This window comes from Marmota marmota, unplaced genomic scaffold (genome assembly GCF_001458135.2).
Source record: "Marmota marmota marmota unplaced genomic scaffold, marMar, whole genome shotgun sequence".
NCBI lineage: Eukaryota > Metazoa > Chordata > Mammalia > Rodentia > Sciuridae > Marmota > Marmota marmota.
Genome location: NW_025999913.1, coordinates 8086231 through 8104862, shown reverse-complemented (window position 1 = coordinate 8104862; position 18632 = coordinate 8086231). Strand labels below are relative to the sequence as shown.

The 18632-nt window shown below is 45.7% G+C and overlaps 1 protein-coding gene across 7 annotated transcripts in view; it reads left to right on the top strand.

Annotated features, from left to right (window-relative positions):
* Positions 1-18632, top strand: part of LOC107149251 (androgen dependent TFPI regulating protein) — an 84363-nt gene that overhangs the window by 60391 nt on the left and 5340 nt on the right. For 3 of the 7 annotated variants that reach the window (XM_048799795.1, XM_048799796.1, XM_048799797.1), the window contains exons 5-7: positions 4016-4131; positions 7418-7570; positions 8011-8832. In XM_048799795.1, coding sequence (XP_048655752.1) covers positions 4016-4131; positions 7418-7570; positions 8011-8089 — 348 coding nt within the window. In that variant the 3' untranslated portion in view covers positions 8090-8832. Of the gene's footprint in view, positions 1-4015; positions 4132-7417; positions 7571-8010; positions 8849-15223; positions 15376-18632 lie in introns of those variants that run through there. The other 4 variants (XM_015494015.2, XM_015494014.2, XM_048799799.1 and 1 more) reach the window with 3 other exon arrangements.

Below are 18632 nucleotides of genomic sequence, written 5' to 3'. Positions count from 1 at the left end.
AGTATTATGTGAGGCACACAGGAAGTGGACAGTATTATGGCAGGGCATTCAAGAAGGAAGCCCCTTGATGATTGGCCTGTGTGGCAACTGCAGTCAACTCAACACAAGAGAGAGAGAGAGAGCTTGGTGGTAAAATGTAACAGAGGAAGGAAGCAGAGATTATATTTTTAAATGTTGTCATGGGATTTGTAAAATGTGTCAGCTTCTCGAATTTCTTTCACTGGAGGAAACTAAGTGCTCTTAGGAGGAGTGTGACTCTCCCCTCTCTATGGATCCAGTCTTTGGAGCCTCCATGACTTGGGGCTCCACAGATGATCTCGGTGACAAAGGCTTGCCCCTTTCTCAGGAGTCAGGCCAAATGCTTCCACTCCGAGTTTGGCCTCATATGCAGGGAAATTGTTTATAAAAGCTACTTATCTCCTGCTATGGGGTGAGTAGAAACAAGTTCTTAAATCATTATCATTACTTTCCAAGTTGCCACTCACTCATGCAAGCTTTTAAGAATGTTTTATGGGCTGGTGAATTTTAGTAATGCTCTCCAAGGCTATTTTGCCACCAGAGAATCTCAAGTGCAATTATTTTGCTAATACTTAAATCAATGCTTATGGTTCTGTCTTCAAGATATTCAGATAGAAGTGGAAATTATACAAAGGCTGGAAGGGGAAGGGACAATGGCGGGAGTAATGGATGGGGAAAGAACAACGCTGTCCTTCTGACCAATGCACTTGAAAGGTGACACTTAGAGCAAAGTCCCCCTAAACAGGACAGAAAACATTAACTTCATTCCTCTGTTTACATGTGCTATTGTTTCAGCCCTGGGTGCTTTGTTTACTTTGAAAGGAAATATTTTACCCCCTCTGAGATAATTAATTTTTGTCAGTTTCACTGTTTATAAGGGAAACTGAGAAACTGTTAATTGAAATACAGAGTGAGTCACTGTTTTCCGTAATTTTTGGCAGCATGCTAATTTGTGTCAATCCCAGCCTAATTATTAGATTTTTTGGAAGCAGAAAGCATATTTGATTTTTCTCTTACTGATTTTTTTCCCTTCCTTTTTTTTGGAATATAATATGCTATCTAACAAAGGTTATATAACTGATGTCAATGTGTGGTGGAAATTCAAGTACATTTGAAATTCCGGGAGGTTCCTCGGTCCTTCTTGGCACCTTACGGCAGCTCAATATTTAGAAAGTTCACAGAATGGGGTCTTCCTGTCTCCCAGGCCCACCCTGCCCCCACCAGAAAATGTGGATCTTCTAAAAACCTTCCAGCTAGTGTGAAGCCACCGCCTATGGCCCATCACTAATGACATCACCGAAGTCCATTTCCCAGAAGCCTTCAGAGGGAATTCATTTGGAAATCCAATTGAATGTCACATACAAAGGGCAGACTCCTTGAAGAGGTGACCAGCCATGCATTCCCAAGTTGTTTATTGTAAAAGCATTAATCACCACAGACTCATTTGCTCCTAAAGCAAACATGCTACATTATTCCACAGGAATCCTCTTCCAGATGATCATTAATGTCGAGAACAGGGAGCTGCTGATTGTGGGCGAGGTTAATAAAATCTGTCAGATCAGTGGTCAGCATAATGGGCCTGTTAATGGCTCTTAATAGCCGAGGCTTCCTTCTGGCTGCAGAGAGTGCACGCCCGCAGAGAGGCAGATGGCTGTGCCGCGCACACAATGCTGTCTCTCGCCTCTTGAGGGTGGCCCCTGGATAAAGGGAGCATGGAAATCAGTCACTGAAGTGCCCTCGACCCCCATGGGAGGAAGCCCCCATGACTGCCCAGGAGGACAGTCCCACAGTCCAGCATTGTGCACATGGCCGCCTCTTGCAAACCACAGGTCAGCGGACACCCAGCCACCTGGACAGACACTATCCCAGACCCTTGGCCTTGACCCCCTGGGCCCACCAGTGAGATGCAGAATGGCAGTCACACTGATAATAGTGACATCCACAGTGAATGCCACTGGAGGCTCTCACGGGACCCATGACTAAGTACTTGGCAGGCCTGTGCCCCGGTCCTCATAGCACCGCCCTGAAGCTGAAGGACGGAGGAAGGTCGGAGGTAGCTAGTAACTAGCCCGAGGTTAGGTTTGGGAGCTTGTGTCCTCAAACACCGGTGCTCCTTTGTTGGAGGCGGACACAGATGAGCAGCAGCCTAAACTCAGACCAAAGAAGGACACAAAGAGTTGGCCTGGACATTGTTCCACTGGCACATCCAATGATCGACGTGTTTGGGACCAAGCTCGGGCAGAACAGCCATGGTTTGTCAGCAATGTTGTCCCACTGGGATTTGTTACCAAAATGGGGGTCCCAGTTGTTCTGTGTCACCCTCCAGGAAGTCTTCTCTACCCAGTGATGGCCACCCCTTCTCTACCCCCAAGAATTAATCTTTCTTACCCCACCCCTGCCCCATCAAAACTTGTCACATTTCTTGTCATCAGAGGGTCATATTGATGACCTACCGGTGCCCTAGCTAGCTTGTCTGGGCTGGGAGGAGCCTACTCCCTCTTGGGAATGCCTCCTGAGCACCTGCTGGTAAAGAGTGCCTGGAGCCGAGGACTGTTGTTCCAAACACGTGGAATGGGAGCCCAGTGACATTCCCGAGCTCTAAGCACTGCCGTGATCAGGCCAGCTACCTGGAGGCTCAGGATCAGGAGTGGAATGGAGCTGGAAAGCAGATGCTTTATATGCAAGAAGCTGCCAAGACTGTGGAAATTGGGGTGCAGGAATGAAAGAGGAATAATAACCGCAACTCTGAAAAACAGAACGTTATAACACGATTAGAAATTGCCAATAAGTACAGAATGTGGTCAGAGGGGTTTGTGCATGTTTTCAGTAAATGAAAGGGCATTGCAATGTCTCCAGTGACCCTTCCCAGATGAGTTTCCAAAGCCAAGAAGGGGTGAGCTTCAGTAGTCTCCACAAACACCACCCCTCCTAAGGTGGATCCCTGGCTTATGTCATTTTTACAAGTCTAGTTTTAAGAGTTTGGAAGATGTGAGAAAACAGATGGTTATAACTAGGGGTGATGCAGGGAAGGTTACCCAGGGAGGTGTATGCACACCCCACAGAACCTAGCGCCCTTGGCAGGATTGAGCTCAGTCACATGGTGCTGCGTGCAATGGGGGATACAGAGAGGTAAGATGTGTTTCCTGTCCCCAGAACTTGTGGATCTGCAACCCGAGTGCCAGACTGCAGGGTGCAGGATATCATGGCAGCAGAACTGAGTGAGAGAAACTAGAATGGGGAGAATTCAGAGGCATCATCCTGGGAGATTGCGTTGGCCACAAAGAACAGAGAGGATCAGAAAACAGAGAGAGAAGACAAGGTCCACACGGAGAGAGGGTCACCCAGTTCTACCATCATACCCTGCGGCGTGCAGTCTGACACTTGGGGTGCAGATCCACAAGCTCTGGGGACAGGGAACATGTCTTACCCCTCTGTGTCCCCTGTTGCATGTAGCAACATGTGACTGAGTTTAGTCCTACCCGGAGCACTGTTGGAAGTGGGGGAAATAGGCTAAGTACAATGGAGAATGAGGCCTAGTTCCTGTGGAGGTTGAATGTGTGTGTGTGTGTGTGTGTGTGAGAGAGAGAGAGAGAGAGAGAGAGAGAGTATGTGCATGGGACGCTGTATATTTGAAAGAATGTATGAGTGTGTGCATGCTTGTATTTTCATGTATAGGTGTGTGCATGTGTGCACACATGTGTGTGTTTGCACATGTGTGTTAGAAGAGGATGGCAGTGGCAGTGGGCAGTGAGCAGGGCCATTAAGGTTGATGACACATTATAAAGAGCCTTGGTAGCCAGACAGAGGAGTTTAGATCAATATGGTAGCGAATAGGGAGACACTGTAGGTCCTTGGGCCCCCAAGGAGCGTGATTTAAACCAGCTGTGGAAAGTCCAGCCTTCAGTGTGCCAGTGGGCAGACTGGAGAAGGAGGAGAGAATCATGGGTACCTTGGGCAGCCAGGACACCCTCATGATCTGCCGTCTTTTCTCCTCCAGCACACGTTCATATTGCCCTTCTCGCTGCTTGAAGTCATCCTCAGGCCACATCACTATCCATCCAAGAAGACAGGAATCACGTTGTTGGCTGCTGGCACTGTTGCTTACACTGCCAGGTAAGAACTGCACAGAGAAAGTCACCTTACGCTTGCTCAGGACCTTCTGGAATATTCCACAAAAGCGTACCATTCTGTCAGAGTCTCTTTATGTTGGTTTAAAGGGGGTTTGACCATGTTTAAGCTTCCAGGTAAGAAGAATACTTGTCGCTTGATTTCAGCACCTGTGGCATGCTCACGTGCATAGGAATGAACGTGCAGGTGTGAGCACAAACATGGCAAGTCACGACTTCCTCTCACTCCCTTATGAAAAATTAATCTTTCCAAAGCCACACATGTTGCTTTCCCAAGAAAATGTTTGTCTTTGGTTCCATTTGGAATTAAAATATTTGGGTGGCTGAATGATCTGAGGCCTCTAAATACTTTCCATCTTAAAAAGGCATTTGACAGGTGGAGTGTGTTTTGGCCCTTCCTGGGGCCTGGTCCTGATGGGCTTATTTGCATCCACATCTGCCATCGGAGCACCTGGAGGGCCTGGGACGATTGCCCAGGGTCCTGCAGAATGGCCTCACGGGAGGCGGGGGAGAATCAAGTAGCTGGCCTAGATTTCATCATTCAGCCACCTGGCGACACCAGCACTCAGAAATGCTGCCCCAGTCTGTAATCAGGCAATGTGCCTGACCTCCACCTAGTGACAGGCAAGCTCCCTTGCTGCTCTTCCCATCCAGCTGCAAGCTCCTACCAGAGGGACCACACCAAGTAGGAGACCTGCAGACTGGAGAATGATCCTGTTCCTCTCTAGGCTCGCATAAGCTCTTCTCACCTGGAGAACCTCTCAGTCCCTGTACAGGGGGTGAGTTCATCCAGTGCAGTTCTGTCAGGGATGGAAGCTTCGAGAACAGGAGCAGGAGAAAGAGGGGGAGAGCCTATGCCCAACAACGCGGGTTCCAACAGCGCCTACCTGGTGGATTTCCGCAGACTTTGCTTTAGAGCAAATAAGCTTGGCAGTCATAACTCAGGTGCTGGTTTCTCCCTAATGTTCCTGTCCACTTTCCATGGCTCTTTTCCAGGGATGCCCAAAGTCTTTCTTGCTCTTTCATCTTAACAAAAACACTTGCTAAGGAAATCTATCTCCAGACCCCAGTGTTTTGACTGCTTTTCAGCCTTGGGAGCCTTTGCATTTTAACAAAGGACATTTTTAGAGAGCAGGGCTTAGGCTGAGGACCAGCACTGTGTTCATGGATTCTGCAGAGAAAAACTTGTGTGATCCATAGCAATGTCTCACCATAGAATAAGACTGGACTGTGGTAGGGTACATGCCTTATTGTTGTTATATGTGACTTAACACCATGGAATAAATTCTTCAATATAGAGGGGACCTGGATTGAGGTTAGAGTATATGCACATAAAGATATTTCTCTCTATTTTATGTGCTGAAGATAATGAGAGTGGAAAGCATCCGTTTGTACATTCTATCTTTTGTAGACTTCAATTTTTTTTTTGGACCAAGTGCAATTTTTGGAGTTTTAAGTTAAGCACCTTTAGCACACTACCTTTTTCTACCTAAGGATTTGAAAGTTGATCATCGACTCACAGATCCAACCTTGATTTTCTTTTCCTCTTGGAGGCCTGAAGAGCACTTATTGTAGTGGCCATAATGATGAAAAGCAGTGCCCAGGGAGTCTTGGCTTGTCAGTACCTGGGCACAAGTTCCTATGATGCAGAGGATCAGGGGTTTGGGGAAGAAGATGCAATGGGGGAATGGGGTGTGAGCACCTCCAATGTCCATTCAGTTATTTGTCCATGTTGTGCTGATGCCAAGGATGTGACCAGATACAGGTGGTCTGCTGTGTTTAGGGACTGTCTCGGGAAGAGAAGTGTGAACAGACAGTTGGAAGGCAGAGTGGTAAGACCGCACCAGCCCTGGGTGCACAGGTATGCTCAGGAATGGTTTTCTAAAGGGAACGGTTTTTCTAACTGAGACCCAAGAGGGAGTAGGAATAAGTCATAAGAGACATGGAAAGACCTTCAGACAGAGGGAAGAACAGCTCCGTAGGGCCAGGGAATCAGGGGGTGCAGCTGAATTGGGGGACAGGGCAAAGCTAGGTCATGAGTCACAACAATGGATTTGGACTTTTAAACTATTAAGAAGAGAAGTTAAATGTTGTGGTTTACATAAGAAAAAATAGATGATTCTGGCTGAAGTGTGGAAATTAGACTGAAGAGGAATAAAGTGGATACGATGTTGGCGTTTGTGGAACTGCAGGGGGGCTGATGGTAGTTACAGATGACAATATTGACCAACCACAAATAAAAGCAGAGTGTGTGAATGGCAGCGGGTGACTTAGAGATCTCCTGGCGTTGTGGTTTGGATATGAGGTGTCCCTTAAAAGCTCCTGTGTTAATGCAGAAGTGTTCAGAGGTAAGATGATCGGACAGAGAGTGGTACCCTAAAGAGTCCATCTCAGTTTTAGTGGACTGACTGGGTGATAAGTGTACAAAGCTGGGGCATGGCTGGAGGGAGTGGGTCCCTGGGAGCATACCCTGGAAGGGTACATCTTCGCTGTGGTCCCCTTTTCTCCCCTCTGCTTCCTGGCTACCATGAAGGAAGCAGCCTTCCTCCATCTCTCCTGCCACCGTGATGTTCTGCCTCACTCTGGGCCCAGAGCAATGGACTCAGCCAAGTAGGGGCTCAACCACTGGAACCATGAACCAAAATAATTTTCCTTCCTCTAAGTTATTCTTGTCCAGTATTTTGGTCACAGAAATGTAAATCTGACTAAATGCACTTGACATTGAAAAATTGGAGCTCCAAGGTCATACGGCAGAGGTGGGGGGACGCGCAAAGCTGGGATCTGGGTCAACGTAAACCGAGGTCTCCTATCTCCAGACTCAGTTCTCTACCCACTGCATTCCCAGGGCCAGGCACTTGTTCAGCTCCCAGCATGTGCAAAATCACCCAGCTAAGTGCTGGTGGCTGGGCAGCCAGAACAGACTCTGCAGCCTAAAAACCGTTCTTGATGCTTTTTTGTTCCCAGTTCTGTGCTTGGAGGGACACTAAAGTAATGGTAATGGAGCCAGCGATTGGAGGGATGGAGCCCTGGGGCCAGCAGGGTGGGCCCTGCTGCTGGGAAGCTGGGATGATTTGGTCCTTGCTATTGATGAGAAGTACTAAATCAGCACTTGTATATCCTGCTCCATTTCTGCTAGAATAAATCAAATCAGCTTATTTGAGGTCATTTTATGCTGGTCCGTTGGGGGAAATTTCCCCATCTCTGTCCATTCTCTGGTTAGGGGACCTTGGACTCTTTTTTGCCTGCCATCTCCACCCTTTCACATCTTGCAGGGGCCCATGGGCCCTTGTGGCCACAGACAACCATCAGCAAGTCCCCCACACCGTGGATACCCATGGAGACGCTGCTGGGCGGTGGCAATGGGCCAGCTGTCAGGTGTGCCGATTTGGATGGTCAAATGAGGGAAATGGTGGAGTAGGAATGAGGTAAAAACACGGGCTGTGGGCACAGGGAGCGTGAGAAACAGCCATGAGTCAGAGAAAAACTGCAGTAACTCTGAGCTGGAGAAGCATTTCACTGCTAAAACCATGTTACAATGACCTAAAAATAGCCCTGGAGACCATGGGGACTGCCATCCAGATACTGCTTGCTTTTTGTTATTTTTCAGATTGCAAAATCGGAGGGCTGGCCCCAAAGTGGGAAAATAAAGCTTTGCAAAGTAGTAATGACTGCAAATCTTTCACTTCCTTTGGAAAGCATTAGTCACCTGTGAGGATGGGAGCTGTTCTCTCCTTCCTGCCCTCTCGCCCCAAAACACCTCACCTAGCGCCCTGTGAGGCAGTGGTGAGGAGCAGGGAAAATAGAAACATTCCTTCTGCTGGTTTTTATTTCTTCTTTGATTGAACAAATATTTCCTCTAACACAGCACCGGTCCTGCTGGGAAAAGCAGCCACACAAGCCAAGCCTCAGCCTGCGTGGGGTTTATACTTAATAAGTGGAAATGAGCTGTGCGTCCATGTTGTAAGAACATAAGCTGGAAAGTAATAAAATGTCATTAAAAAATACCAGGAGCCACAGGAACACGGAAGAGGAGGAAGAGGGGACATCTGGCTGAGAACTGTGGGAAGGACTAGCAGGATCCAAGCTACAACAAGTCAGAGAACATGAAACCCAGGAGCACAATCCAAGGGCAAGAGGTTTCGGAACACGTGGAAGCAAGGGTCAGTACCTCTCTTCAGCTGGACCTGGGAGTAAATGAGTCCAGTAGGAAATAGCCCTGGGACTACCCACTCATGGGGGCTTATGGGTGCAAACCAGAGGAGATACGTGCACACATTCCTTAACTCATAATGGGCTTTGGTCCCAACAAACCCTTCATCAGTTGAAACTTTCCTAAGTGGAAAATTCATTGAATGCACCTGATCCACTGAACAGCACAGCTCAGCAGCCAGGACTCTGTGGAGGGCTGGTGTTCCCCTGATGGTCATGTGACCCACTGGGAGCTGGAACTCACTGTCAGTGCCCAACATCAGAAGAGGACTGGACTGTGTCTCACTATCCTGGGAAAAGATCCTAATTCAGAATTCTAAGCACCGTTTCTACTGAGTGCCTATCATGTTCCCATTGCTGTGAAGTCAAAAGAGGGCTAAGTTGAGCTGGGTGCACTGGTGCATGCCTGCAATCCCAGCCACTGGGGAGGCTCAGGGAGAAGGATCGCAAGTTCAAGGCCTGCCTCAGCACTGTGGTGAGGACTTCAGCAACTTAGCAAGACTCTGTCTCTAAATAAAAAAATAAAAAGGGGTGGGGATATGGCTCAGTGGTTAAGTGTCCCTGGGTTCCATCCCAGTATCAAAAAAAAAAAAAAATTAAATGGAACCATGTATGCAGGCAGAGTTGGAGAGTTTATTGTTGCTGTTGTTTGTTTCTGTGGGTTGGGGGCAAGATTGAGAAGTATTAATGACTTGAACAAAGCATTTTGCCTTAAAGAGTCTTGACAGTTGTGCTGAAAGTGGATTGGACTGACGAGATGGGAGCAACGTGAAGGAAAATCATACTGTGCAAGCGAACCTCAGCCAAGGTGTTATCTAGCTTAGTCCCAGTGTCTTATTCTCCACCCAAGGTTATTTCCACTTCAGTGTACCCCACTTCTGAGAGTTTGGAGCACCCTTCGGCCTAGCTGGGTGTAGTCCAATCCTTTAAGCACTCTATCCCTGAAGAGTTCCAGTAATCTGCTGAGGACCACTACATGTCCACGTTGTACTCCATAATGAATATTGCAGCCCGTAGAAATGGCAGAGCATAATTCCCAGCCCCTGAGCCCAACCCGTCCACCTAGCACTGCCTTAAGATTTGGCACGCCACTTCCTCTGGCCAAGGCTGCCATTCTTCACATGCCCCTCTGCTGGTAGAAGCAATGCCACTGGCCACCACAATAGCCCTAGCTGGCCTGCAGGACACCATCCTCTGCTCTTGAAAGACAGGAACCTGCTGAGGTATGTGTCTGCTAGTGTGTAAGGCATTACATACCCAGCACAAGTGTCCCTCAGTTATGCAGCTGAAACTCAGCCCTGGGGAGACGTTTGTGAAGTTACTTCCCAAAAGCAACTCCCGTGAGGCAGAAGATTCTTGTCTTCTATGCTCACTCGGGTGAGGTCTCCCTGCAAAGCTTCCTATACCCTTGAGTGCATAGATCCTTTTAATTTATGCCCCACTTACACATGCACACTTACACATCCAAGAATACATACATTAACAATCACCAAAAACTGGCCTAAGGGAGTTCTAGACCAGCCTCTTGCCGTACCCAGCATCTGCAGTCCCTGCTTCCTCTATAAATATGTTATGGTAAGCTTCCTTCCAGAGCTGCTGTTACCTTTCCTGAAATATGACCTTCATCAAGGTCATCATAGTTTATAACTTCCAATCTCAGTGGGAATTGGGATCCCAGTCTCACTTTCCAAAGAAGGACTCCTCAGCTCTCATATAAATGAATATATAGAAATAAATACAAGGATGCCACACCAGCATCCTTATAATCAACATCTGGGGTCCAGCCAGGCTGGGATGCAAATTCAAGAGGGCCAGCGGTGGAGGGCCAGGAGGGGAAAATGTTACCTAGACTTCCCTTCCTACCAGTCCAGACCTCCATTCCTGTCTTAGCACAGCATCTGTAACAGAAATTAGAAACAAGAACAGCCTCAAGAGGGTAAGAGCTGTACAGTCAGAAATAAGACACATACCTGAGTCACATAGTTGAGGGAACAGAGTGGGTTTATGGACTAATTGACACACAGTCAGCAAATGCAAAGGGGAAAATTAGGGATAATTGTAAGAATTTTCAGTGAATGAACTGGAAAGACAGTGTTTCCATGACTAGATGAAGATGAGTTGGGAAAGAATTAGTTTTGGGTGTAAGTAAAGAAGTAAGTTTGACATTCCATACCTAGGTCCTATCCCCAAAAATTATCCATTCAGTTGGTTCAGGATATGTCCTGGGCATTGGAATTTTTTAAACTCCCAAGGCAATTATAACATTCAGGTGGGACTCCCTGCCTGCAGGAGCTCCAATCTGGAAATTCACGGTGGCCGACTTAAGAGAGATGGAGTTTGGGAGATTCAGGGAGTTGAACCCCCTGGTCAGATGAGATGATTGGGGAGACAAGGGAACAGGAGAGAAGCTATAAGCCAATCTGGGAGGTGCCCTCCTGTAAGGGAAAGGAGGGACTAGAGGCCAGCCAAGGTAGCAGAGGATGATCAGATCATCAGGTGGTAGAAAACAAAGACTGGACAAGAACTCCATGGTCCCTAAGTAGAGAAGAAAGTTCTCAATGGAAGAGGTATTTCAGGGAGGGTTTAGGCGAGTGTTTTCAATCTCCATTCAGGGGTTGCTATTCCAACAACTCCTCTCATTCCTGATATTGTCAAAATCCAGGCAAACTATTTGTTTAATATTCTTGCTTTGAAGTTTCTCTTCTGTATTAGTCAGCTTTTCCTTACTATAATAAAATACCAGGTGCAGACTATTTTATTAAGAAAAGAGTTTTATTTAATTTAGAGTTTTGGAAGCTGAAATCTAAACAGTATGCACAGGTTTGGTCAAGGGCCCCCTTTGGCTGTATCACTTCATGGCAGGAACAAATATATACTTCTGTGTCTTTGTGTTCTCTTCCTCACCTTATTAAGCCACCACAATTCAATCATGGGGGCTCTATCATAATGACCTAACCTAATCTAACCACTTCCCAAAAGTCCTGTCTCTAAACACCACAGTCAGATTAAATTTCCATTCCAAAGGATGAAAACTTAATACTGGAAGACTTTGGAGATTAATCTCTTGCATGAATTTGGGGGAACAAATTATAGCTTCTTTACTCTTTTTTTTTTTGTGCTTTATTCTGCCAGAGTGAGAAAGACATGACATGAAGGTTAAAACTTCAAGAATGATATGCCAAAAGCCCACAGAACTTCCTTATCTCCTTATCTCTAACCACAGACTGCCACTACTTCCTTACTGATAAGAGAGGAGATCTGAATTCCATGGTCACCAAGTTGATGCTGTGAGATTCAGAATGAAGAAACTCTAATTTACTATATATATGTATATATTTTGTGGCCTTCCAGCCTGGCACCCAAAGATTCCTATGGCAGACAGTTCTAGAAGGACATAAAACGTTGTTCCATGACAATTGAGGGGCAGCACATTGGCTTCTTCAAAGTATTAATTCAGTGAAATCCAAACTTGGAAGGCTGGGGGGTTCAGTTCTCAAATTCCAGAGGCGACAGTGATGTGGTGGTTCGGGAAGTGGAGAGCTGACTACTGTTAGCTGTGTGAGCCCCAACAGAACCACCCTGACAGCCATCACTCGCAGTAGGAAGAACTGGCTGGTCCTGGGTCCTTGGAAACAGATGGGCATGGTGGAAACACATCCCTGTCCAATGCAGAGCTCCAACCAGCAATAAGGGTAAGCTCCATGGTGGGGAGCCGGTGCCGTAAGCCCCCACCTGAATGGAGGTTGGAGTAAGGCTCTCCAGGAGATCTTTCTAGAGAAGTGGATTTTCAAGATGAGATTTGAAGTGCAAGGCTGAGCCTGGCAAAGAGCAAGGAGACGTGTGTCCAGGAGACGAACTACGGGACACATGAGGGCCAGGTTCCCTTCTCTCTTGGACAGCATGGCTCTCCCCACTCCTGCCCCCTGCTGAGGGCCCTTCCTCAAGTTCCTCTCCCTCATCCCCAGTTCCATTTCCATGACCTTCCCTGACATCAGCCAACCCATCCTCAGCCCTGCTCTGTGAGAACTCTCAATTCATTCGTTACCTTTGGAATTTTCCTTTTCGAGTCTTATGCTGAAGGAAACCGAAATTGAGGTAAACAGAGCTTCCCAGGCCTCTGGGGGGATGTCTTTGTTTGTAGACTCTCTTATTATAAATGTGCACGGGAATCGGGAAGCCCTGATCTCAGGTATATAAAATAAACCGACTGAACAAATGAATACGATGTGTTTGGAGTGTTTTCACATCTCCTTGCTGAAGCCCTCTTGACTTGGGGATATTTCTTTTCTGCCTCTGGCATGTTCTCCGCCCTGCTGTGGGAAGCAGCCATGCTGGCAGGAAGCCCTGTGGCTAGCCTTCCACAACGCCTCCCTCAGACGTCCAGCTTCAAGGCTTCCAATAATAGTAACAATGGCAAGAATTATTTTTGTTGTAGTCATCTCATTATCTATCATTCTGGGAGGAACATCAAAATAGGATTGGGAAAACAAAGTGATATAAACAGGACCAGAACCAGGGACCATGTATCAGACCTACACTTGTACAGCCCAAAGACCGACATCTCCTTTAATTTTTAAAATTGTGATCAAATACACATAGCATAATATTTACCACTTTAACCACTTTGAAGTATACGGGTCAGTGGCTTTCCATCACCACCATCCATCCAGGACTTTTTTTTCCTTCCCAAGCTGAAACTCTGAACCGTTTTTACAACAGTCCCAATGCCTCGTGATCACCATTCCACCCTCTGTCTCTGTTGCTTCTTCATATAACTGGAATTATACAGCAGGTGACCTTTGTGATTGGCTTATTTCACTTAGCATAATGTCCTCAAGGTTCACCCATGTTGTAGCATAAGTTTGAGTTCTTTCTGTTTTAATGGGTGCATGGATGCCACATTTTAATTATCCATCCATCCACCAATGGATACATGAGATGGTTCTACCTTTTGGCTACCGTGAATAATGCTGCTAATGAATGCACACATATTTCTTTGAATCCCTCCCTTGGGTATATACCCAGAGGTGAAATTACAAGATCATATGATTATTCTAGTTTAATTTTTTGAGGAATGGACATCTAGTATTCCTTAGCAGGTGCGCCATTTTATGTTCTCACCAACAATGCAGAAGGATCCAATTTCTCTCCATCCTCACTACTTATTGTGTGTGTTTTTTTAATACTGACTATCCTAATGCAGGTAAGTGAGGTGGCATCTTGTGGTTTTGATTTAGTGATCAAAATTTATTAGTGATGTTGGCCATCACTCCATGGGTTTGCCAGCCATTTGTATGTCTCCTCTGCAGAATTCTATCAAGTCCTTCATCTGTTTTCAACTGGGCTGTTTTAGTTTTTTTGTTGAGTTATATGACTTATTTATATATTCTGAACATTAGCCCCTTATTAGATATATGATTTGCAAACATTATTTCCCTTCCCACGGGTACCCTTTATATGCGTTGATGTGTCTTTTGATGCACAAAGATGAGTCCTGAGTTTTACACCCCAGCTGCCTCCTTGTCTTCACTCTACTCCTGGACCTGAATGTTATCTCTTGTCTCTTTCCTGAGACATTTAACGAAGAATTTGAAATGACAGAGATCACACTTGAGCTTCTGCAAGTTTAATTAACCTCAAAACTTCATTTTCCTCTCTTAACTCTTTTGATAATCCAGCATAGTCACAATTGAGTGCTGATTCTGAAGCAGAACCTGGCTTATCTCAATGGTTATAAGAGATCAGCCGACTCAAAGAAAAGTTGCTGAGAAGATTCTCATGGTGCCACCCCTCCCCTCTGTGGAGACAGAAGCTGGGAACTCTTGTCAATGATTACAGTGGGTCAGGCACTGTTCTAGGTAGCTTCCTTAGAACACACGCATGCAGTTAACATGTGTTACCTTCCTTCTTCTTACAAGAGCCTCATAAGGTGTGTGATGCTCAGGTCTCCCACTTTACACCAGAAAGGTTGAATAAACTACTGCAGGTAACATAGCTAATAGGTGGCAGAGTTGGGATTTGAATCACAGAAACCTGGTTCCAGATTCTGTACTCTTAACCAATTACAAAGTGTGGCTGATGCGATGTCTTCCTCATATTTAATTTTTAAAGTTGTTTTAGACTTTGGCATCTTCCAGTGAAGCATCTTGGTTTCCAGCAAACCACATTTTTAGGCTTTGCTTAGATATCACGGCTTCTCTCCTAGCATTTCTTTTCCTTCTCTTGGCTTTCGGAAATGACTTACAGTCAATCTCACAGGAGCAAGATCTGGGCCTTCCTGTAAATCCATCCATTCCTACTTAGCACTCTGTCCATAATTATATCCTTGAGCTAAAATTAGAGCCAACAATTAAACCCAGACATACTGCATCAGGGCAATAAAGCTCCATCTCTCCATCTCTGTTCCTCCTAGTCCTAAAGGATTTGGAGAGCTCATGGGAAGCTCTTTCTTACTCTTAGGTACTAAAACAAAAACAAAAAAATCCTTCACTTCTTTGGCTCGAGCCAGCAAATGATGCCATCTTGGCAGGTCCCTGGTCTCAGCAAACCTTCAGTCTCAGGGGAGGAATGATTTATTCACAGATTCACAAACTCTCCTTCACTAATGATTTGTTTCCCTTATTCTTTCACCAAGATTCGGTTTTAATGGATTAGGAAGGAAAGGCCCCACTCACCCCATGAAATAAGATGTCTTTCTTGTTAAATCAAGTTAATTTACCAAGAGAAGACTCACACTTCTAGAGAGCTGTGGGAATCTGTGGACAGACACTCCTCGAACTTGCTTTTGTCTAGTTCTCCACTGACGGTGGGGAGAAAGTGGCTAGTCTGTCTGTCTTTTCCTAATGGTTGTCACTTGCTGCTTTCTACAGGGTCCTGTGGATCTACTCCGAGACTGGCCGGTGGGTGTACCCTGTGCTTGGAAAACTCAGCCCGCTGGGCCTCACGGTCTTCTTCTCCTCCAGCTACTTCCTGAGTGTCAGCATCTACCTGTTTGGAGAAAAGATCAACCGCTGGAAATGGGGTCAGTGTATTTCTCTCTTGTGTACAAAGATATTTCTTTCTTACCCTTTCCCCCACTCTTTCTGGAAATGGAAGGAAAAACTACTCCAACCCAGAAGGCAGTGGTGTTTGAGGATGTTTAGCCAAAGGACTGGGAGAAGTCCTACCAAAGTAGGCCAAGGCATGGCCTGGGACAAGCTGGCACTCCCAAAGGACTCCATCAAATCATCTCCCCTCCTCCCCAGACGACATCTTATTTAACTTGAAAGGTACATCTTATTTAGAAAGCTCAGGACTCAGAGAACAAGATGATATTGTTCTAGAAATGAAAAAAAAAATGGTAGCAGAGTCTCCTACTACCTAAGCCAGGAGGACAAAAGCTGTTACAAGGACAAGGACAAAGACAAGGTTTCCTTTTTGAAGGAAATGAGCTCAGGTGACCCTCTTAGCTAGTCCAATCTCAGCAGTGCATTCCCAGATGAGTTTTTATCCCTCTTTTATTAGGTTGCTTCTCAAGCTTAAAAAAGCATTTACTAAATAGAATCACAGGCTCTACTTGACATTGGGATTCTCATTTAGACAGGGTCCTGGGCGGTGGGAATATGTGAGCAAGCCAAGCTTTCTAATCCCAGGCAGGTAGAACCAGATAGGTTCTTCATAGAATAATCCTCAGTTAATTTTGGAAGGGAAGATTTTATTCTCTTTGTTTCCCCACCTCTCTGCACCTCACCTCTAGAACATGCTTTTGCTGGAAAAGTAACCACAGGTACTAGAAAGTCAGGTTGTAAAATACGACTTTTGTCTCCTACTCAAGGAGATGTCCAGGAACTGCCCTCCTTGTGTATTTTAAAGAAGGCAGAGAGTTAGCTGCAGTCCCCCATACCACTAGCTCAACGGCCATTCTCTTCCACCCAAATAAAGATGGCATCTTCTGCCTCTGCCTGAATAGGTGTGACCCCTAAGCTGGTGTGTGCAAAATGTCCCCAGTTTAGAAGGCTTGGCACCACAGTGTGTATTTCTGAGGACAGGCTGAGATCCTGGAGAAATAAGCAAGTAACTTGGACTTACGATGTGTTTTCTACTCTTGGAGTATTTGGTTGAGAAGATCTAAGGCAATGTCCTATATGAAAGCAAACACTTAAAAATAAAATACTAAAAATTATAATTCCCGAAGCAAGATTCCAAATTGTAGAAAATTATCCAGAAAAAAAAAAGATATCTTGACATTTCAAATGCATTGACAGCTAATTCTGACTATTTGTGGCTCTTTGGAGTTCTGAGTAAAGATGTTTTAATGCCCTCCACAAATCTATACTTAAAAAAGAAAGAAAGAAAAATTCCATTTGAAATTTGGCAGATGTAAGAAGTGCAGGAAAAAAAATGGGAATACTTAGAGAACAACAACTTTTTCAATCAATTGTATTGAGTTCAATAATGATTAATTTTTAAATTATTACCCCACAATGAATTTTAAACATCCATTGAGTTAAAAATAAAATTTCACTATTATTTATTATTCTTGAAATCACTACTTTCAACACAAAGCTCTTCTTTTTTTTTCTTAAATTTTTTTTTAGTTGTAGATGGACACAATGTCTGTAATTTTTTATTTTTATGTGGTGCTGAGGATTGAACCCAGAGCCCCACACATGCGAGGCAGGCGCTCTACCACCAAGCTACGGCCCCAGCCCCACAAAGCTCTTCCTAGCATGCCCTATTGCTTAGGTGCTATATTCCAATTTTCCACTACAAATAAGCCAATATAGGGACCCTCACATGCTTGTGTAAATGCAGATGGTCACGTGAGTGATAGGACTGTAGTCTCTTCTCTTTTTTTTTTTTAATTTTTTATTGTGGGTTGTTCAAAACATTACAAATTTCTTGACATATCATATTCCACACTTTGATTCAAGTGGGTTATGAACTCCCACCTTCACCCCATAGTCTCTTCTCTTTTTATATGTTTATCTCCTTATGAAAATAATGGATGGCTAGGCATATAATCCCAGTGATTCTGGAGGCTGGAGCAGGAGGATCACAAGTTCAAGGCCAGCCGTGGCAACTTAGTGAGACCCTGCTTTAAAATAAAAAGGGCTGGGAACTGAACTCAGTGGTAGAGAATTTCTGGGTTCAACCCCCTCCCCCATCCTGCAAAAAATTTAAAAATAAATAAATAAATTTAAAAAGAAGAGGAGAATGAGTGAAATGTGTTAAATACCAAACAGATCTTTATTAATTGCAAATAATCAAATAACAATTAAAAGAGAAACCGAACCCCTCAAAATTGCAATGGCAGCGAATGCTTTTAAATTGCTAAAAACCAAGTAGAGTGGTCTGTTGATCCATGTCGACCCAAAGATCAACCCCCTGTCCTCCTCTGCCCACCACACTTTAATCCCCCAATTTACAGAAGCAAGGCCAGCCCCGAGAACGTGCGACACACCAGGTTCTCCAGGACCCAGTCCCCGTCTCGTGTTTTCTCACTTTCTTCTTAATTTGGGCCCCGGCAGCATCAGTTTACTTATTTTACTTCCCTGTTGTTGCATCTGCCCTCCGTGCGCTTCTTTCTCATACCCCCAGTCTTTTCCCAGGTCTCACCTCCTCATTCACTTCAGGTCACCTCTTCCGGGAAGCCTTCCCTGCTCTGCCCAGGCTGGACCTGACGTCCTTCCCAAATGCTCCATGGCTCCCCTGTACCTCCCAATGCCAGACTTACATTGTACTGCTACTGTTTTGTGTTCTTGTTTGTTTGTTTGTTAGTTTTAACCTCTGCCTTAGGGTTTTGTTTTTACATGGTCCTTGGGTTTCTGAAGGATGAGGAGCTTGTGTTGTCCATACCGTAAGCTTTCCCAGTCACGCATCAGAGTGGTGTGGGATATCCGAGGTCCTCCTCTCCAGGCCTGAAGTGGGGCGTTTTGCAGAGGTGTTCCAGCGACAGCAGACAAGGAGTGACTCCACTAGTTGTAGGTGAGGGCTCTGGACCAGGAGGCTCAGGGGTATGGGAGGTGGTGATATGGGCTTCCGCTTGCAGAGCTGCTGAAGAAAAGATGCAGGTGAGGGCAGGCAACGCAGTCCAAGGGAGACCCTGGAAAAGGGGATGGAGAGAGCCGGGGTGTGTCCCTCACCTGGCCTCAGACCCACCTAAGGGAACGCACTTCAACTCTTCCAAGGCAGGCGGACATCTCGGCAGGGTGGCCAAGAGGCCCGTCTGTCTGGGATGGTCCTAGTACCGCCGGCTGTGCCAGTGTCCTTACTGACGTCTGGATTGTCTTAGGCCCA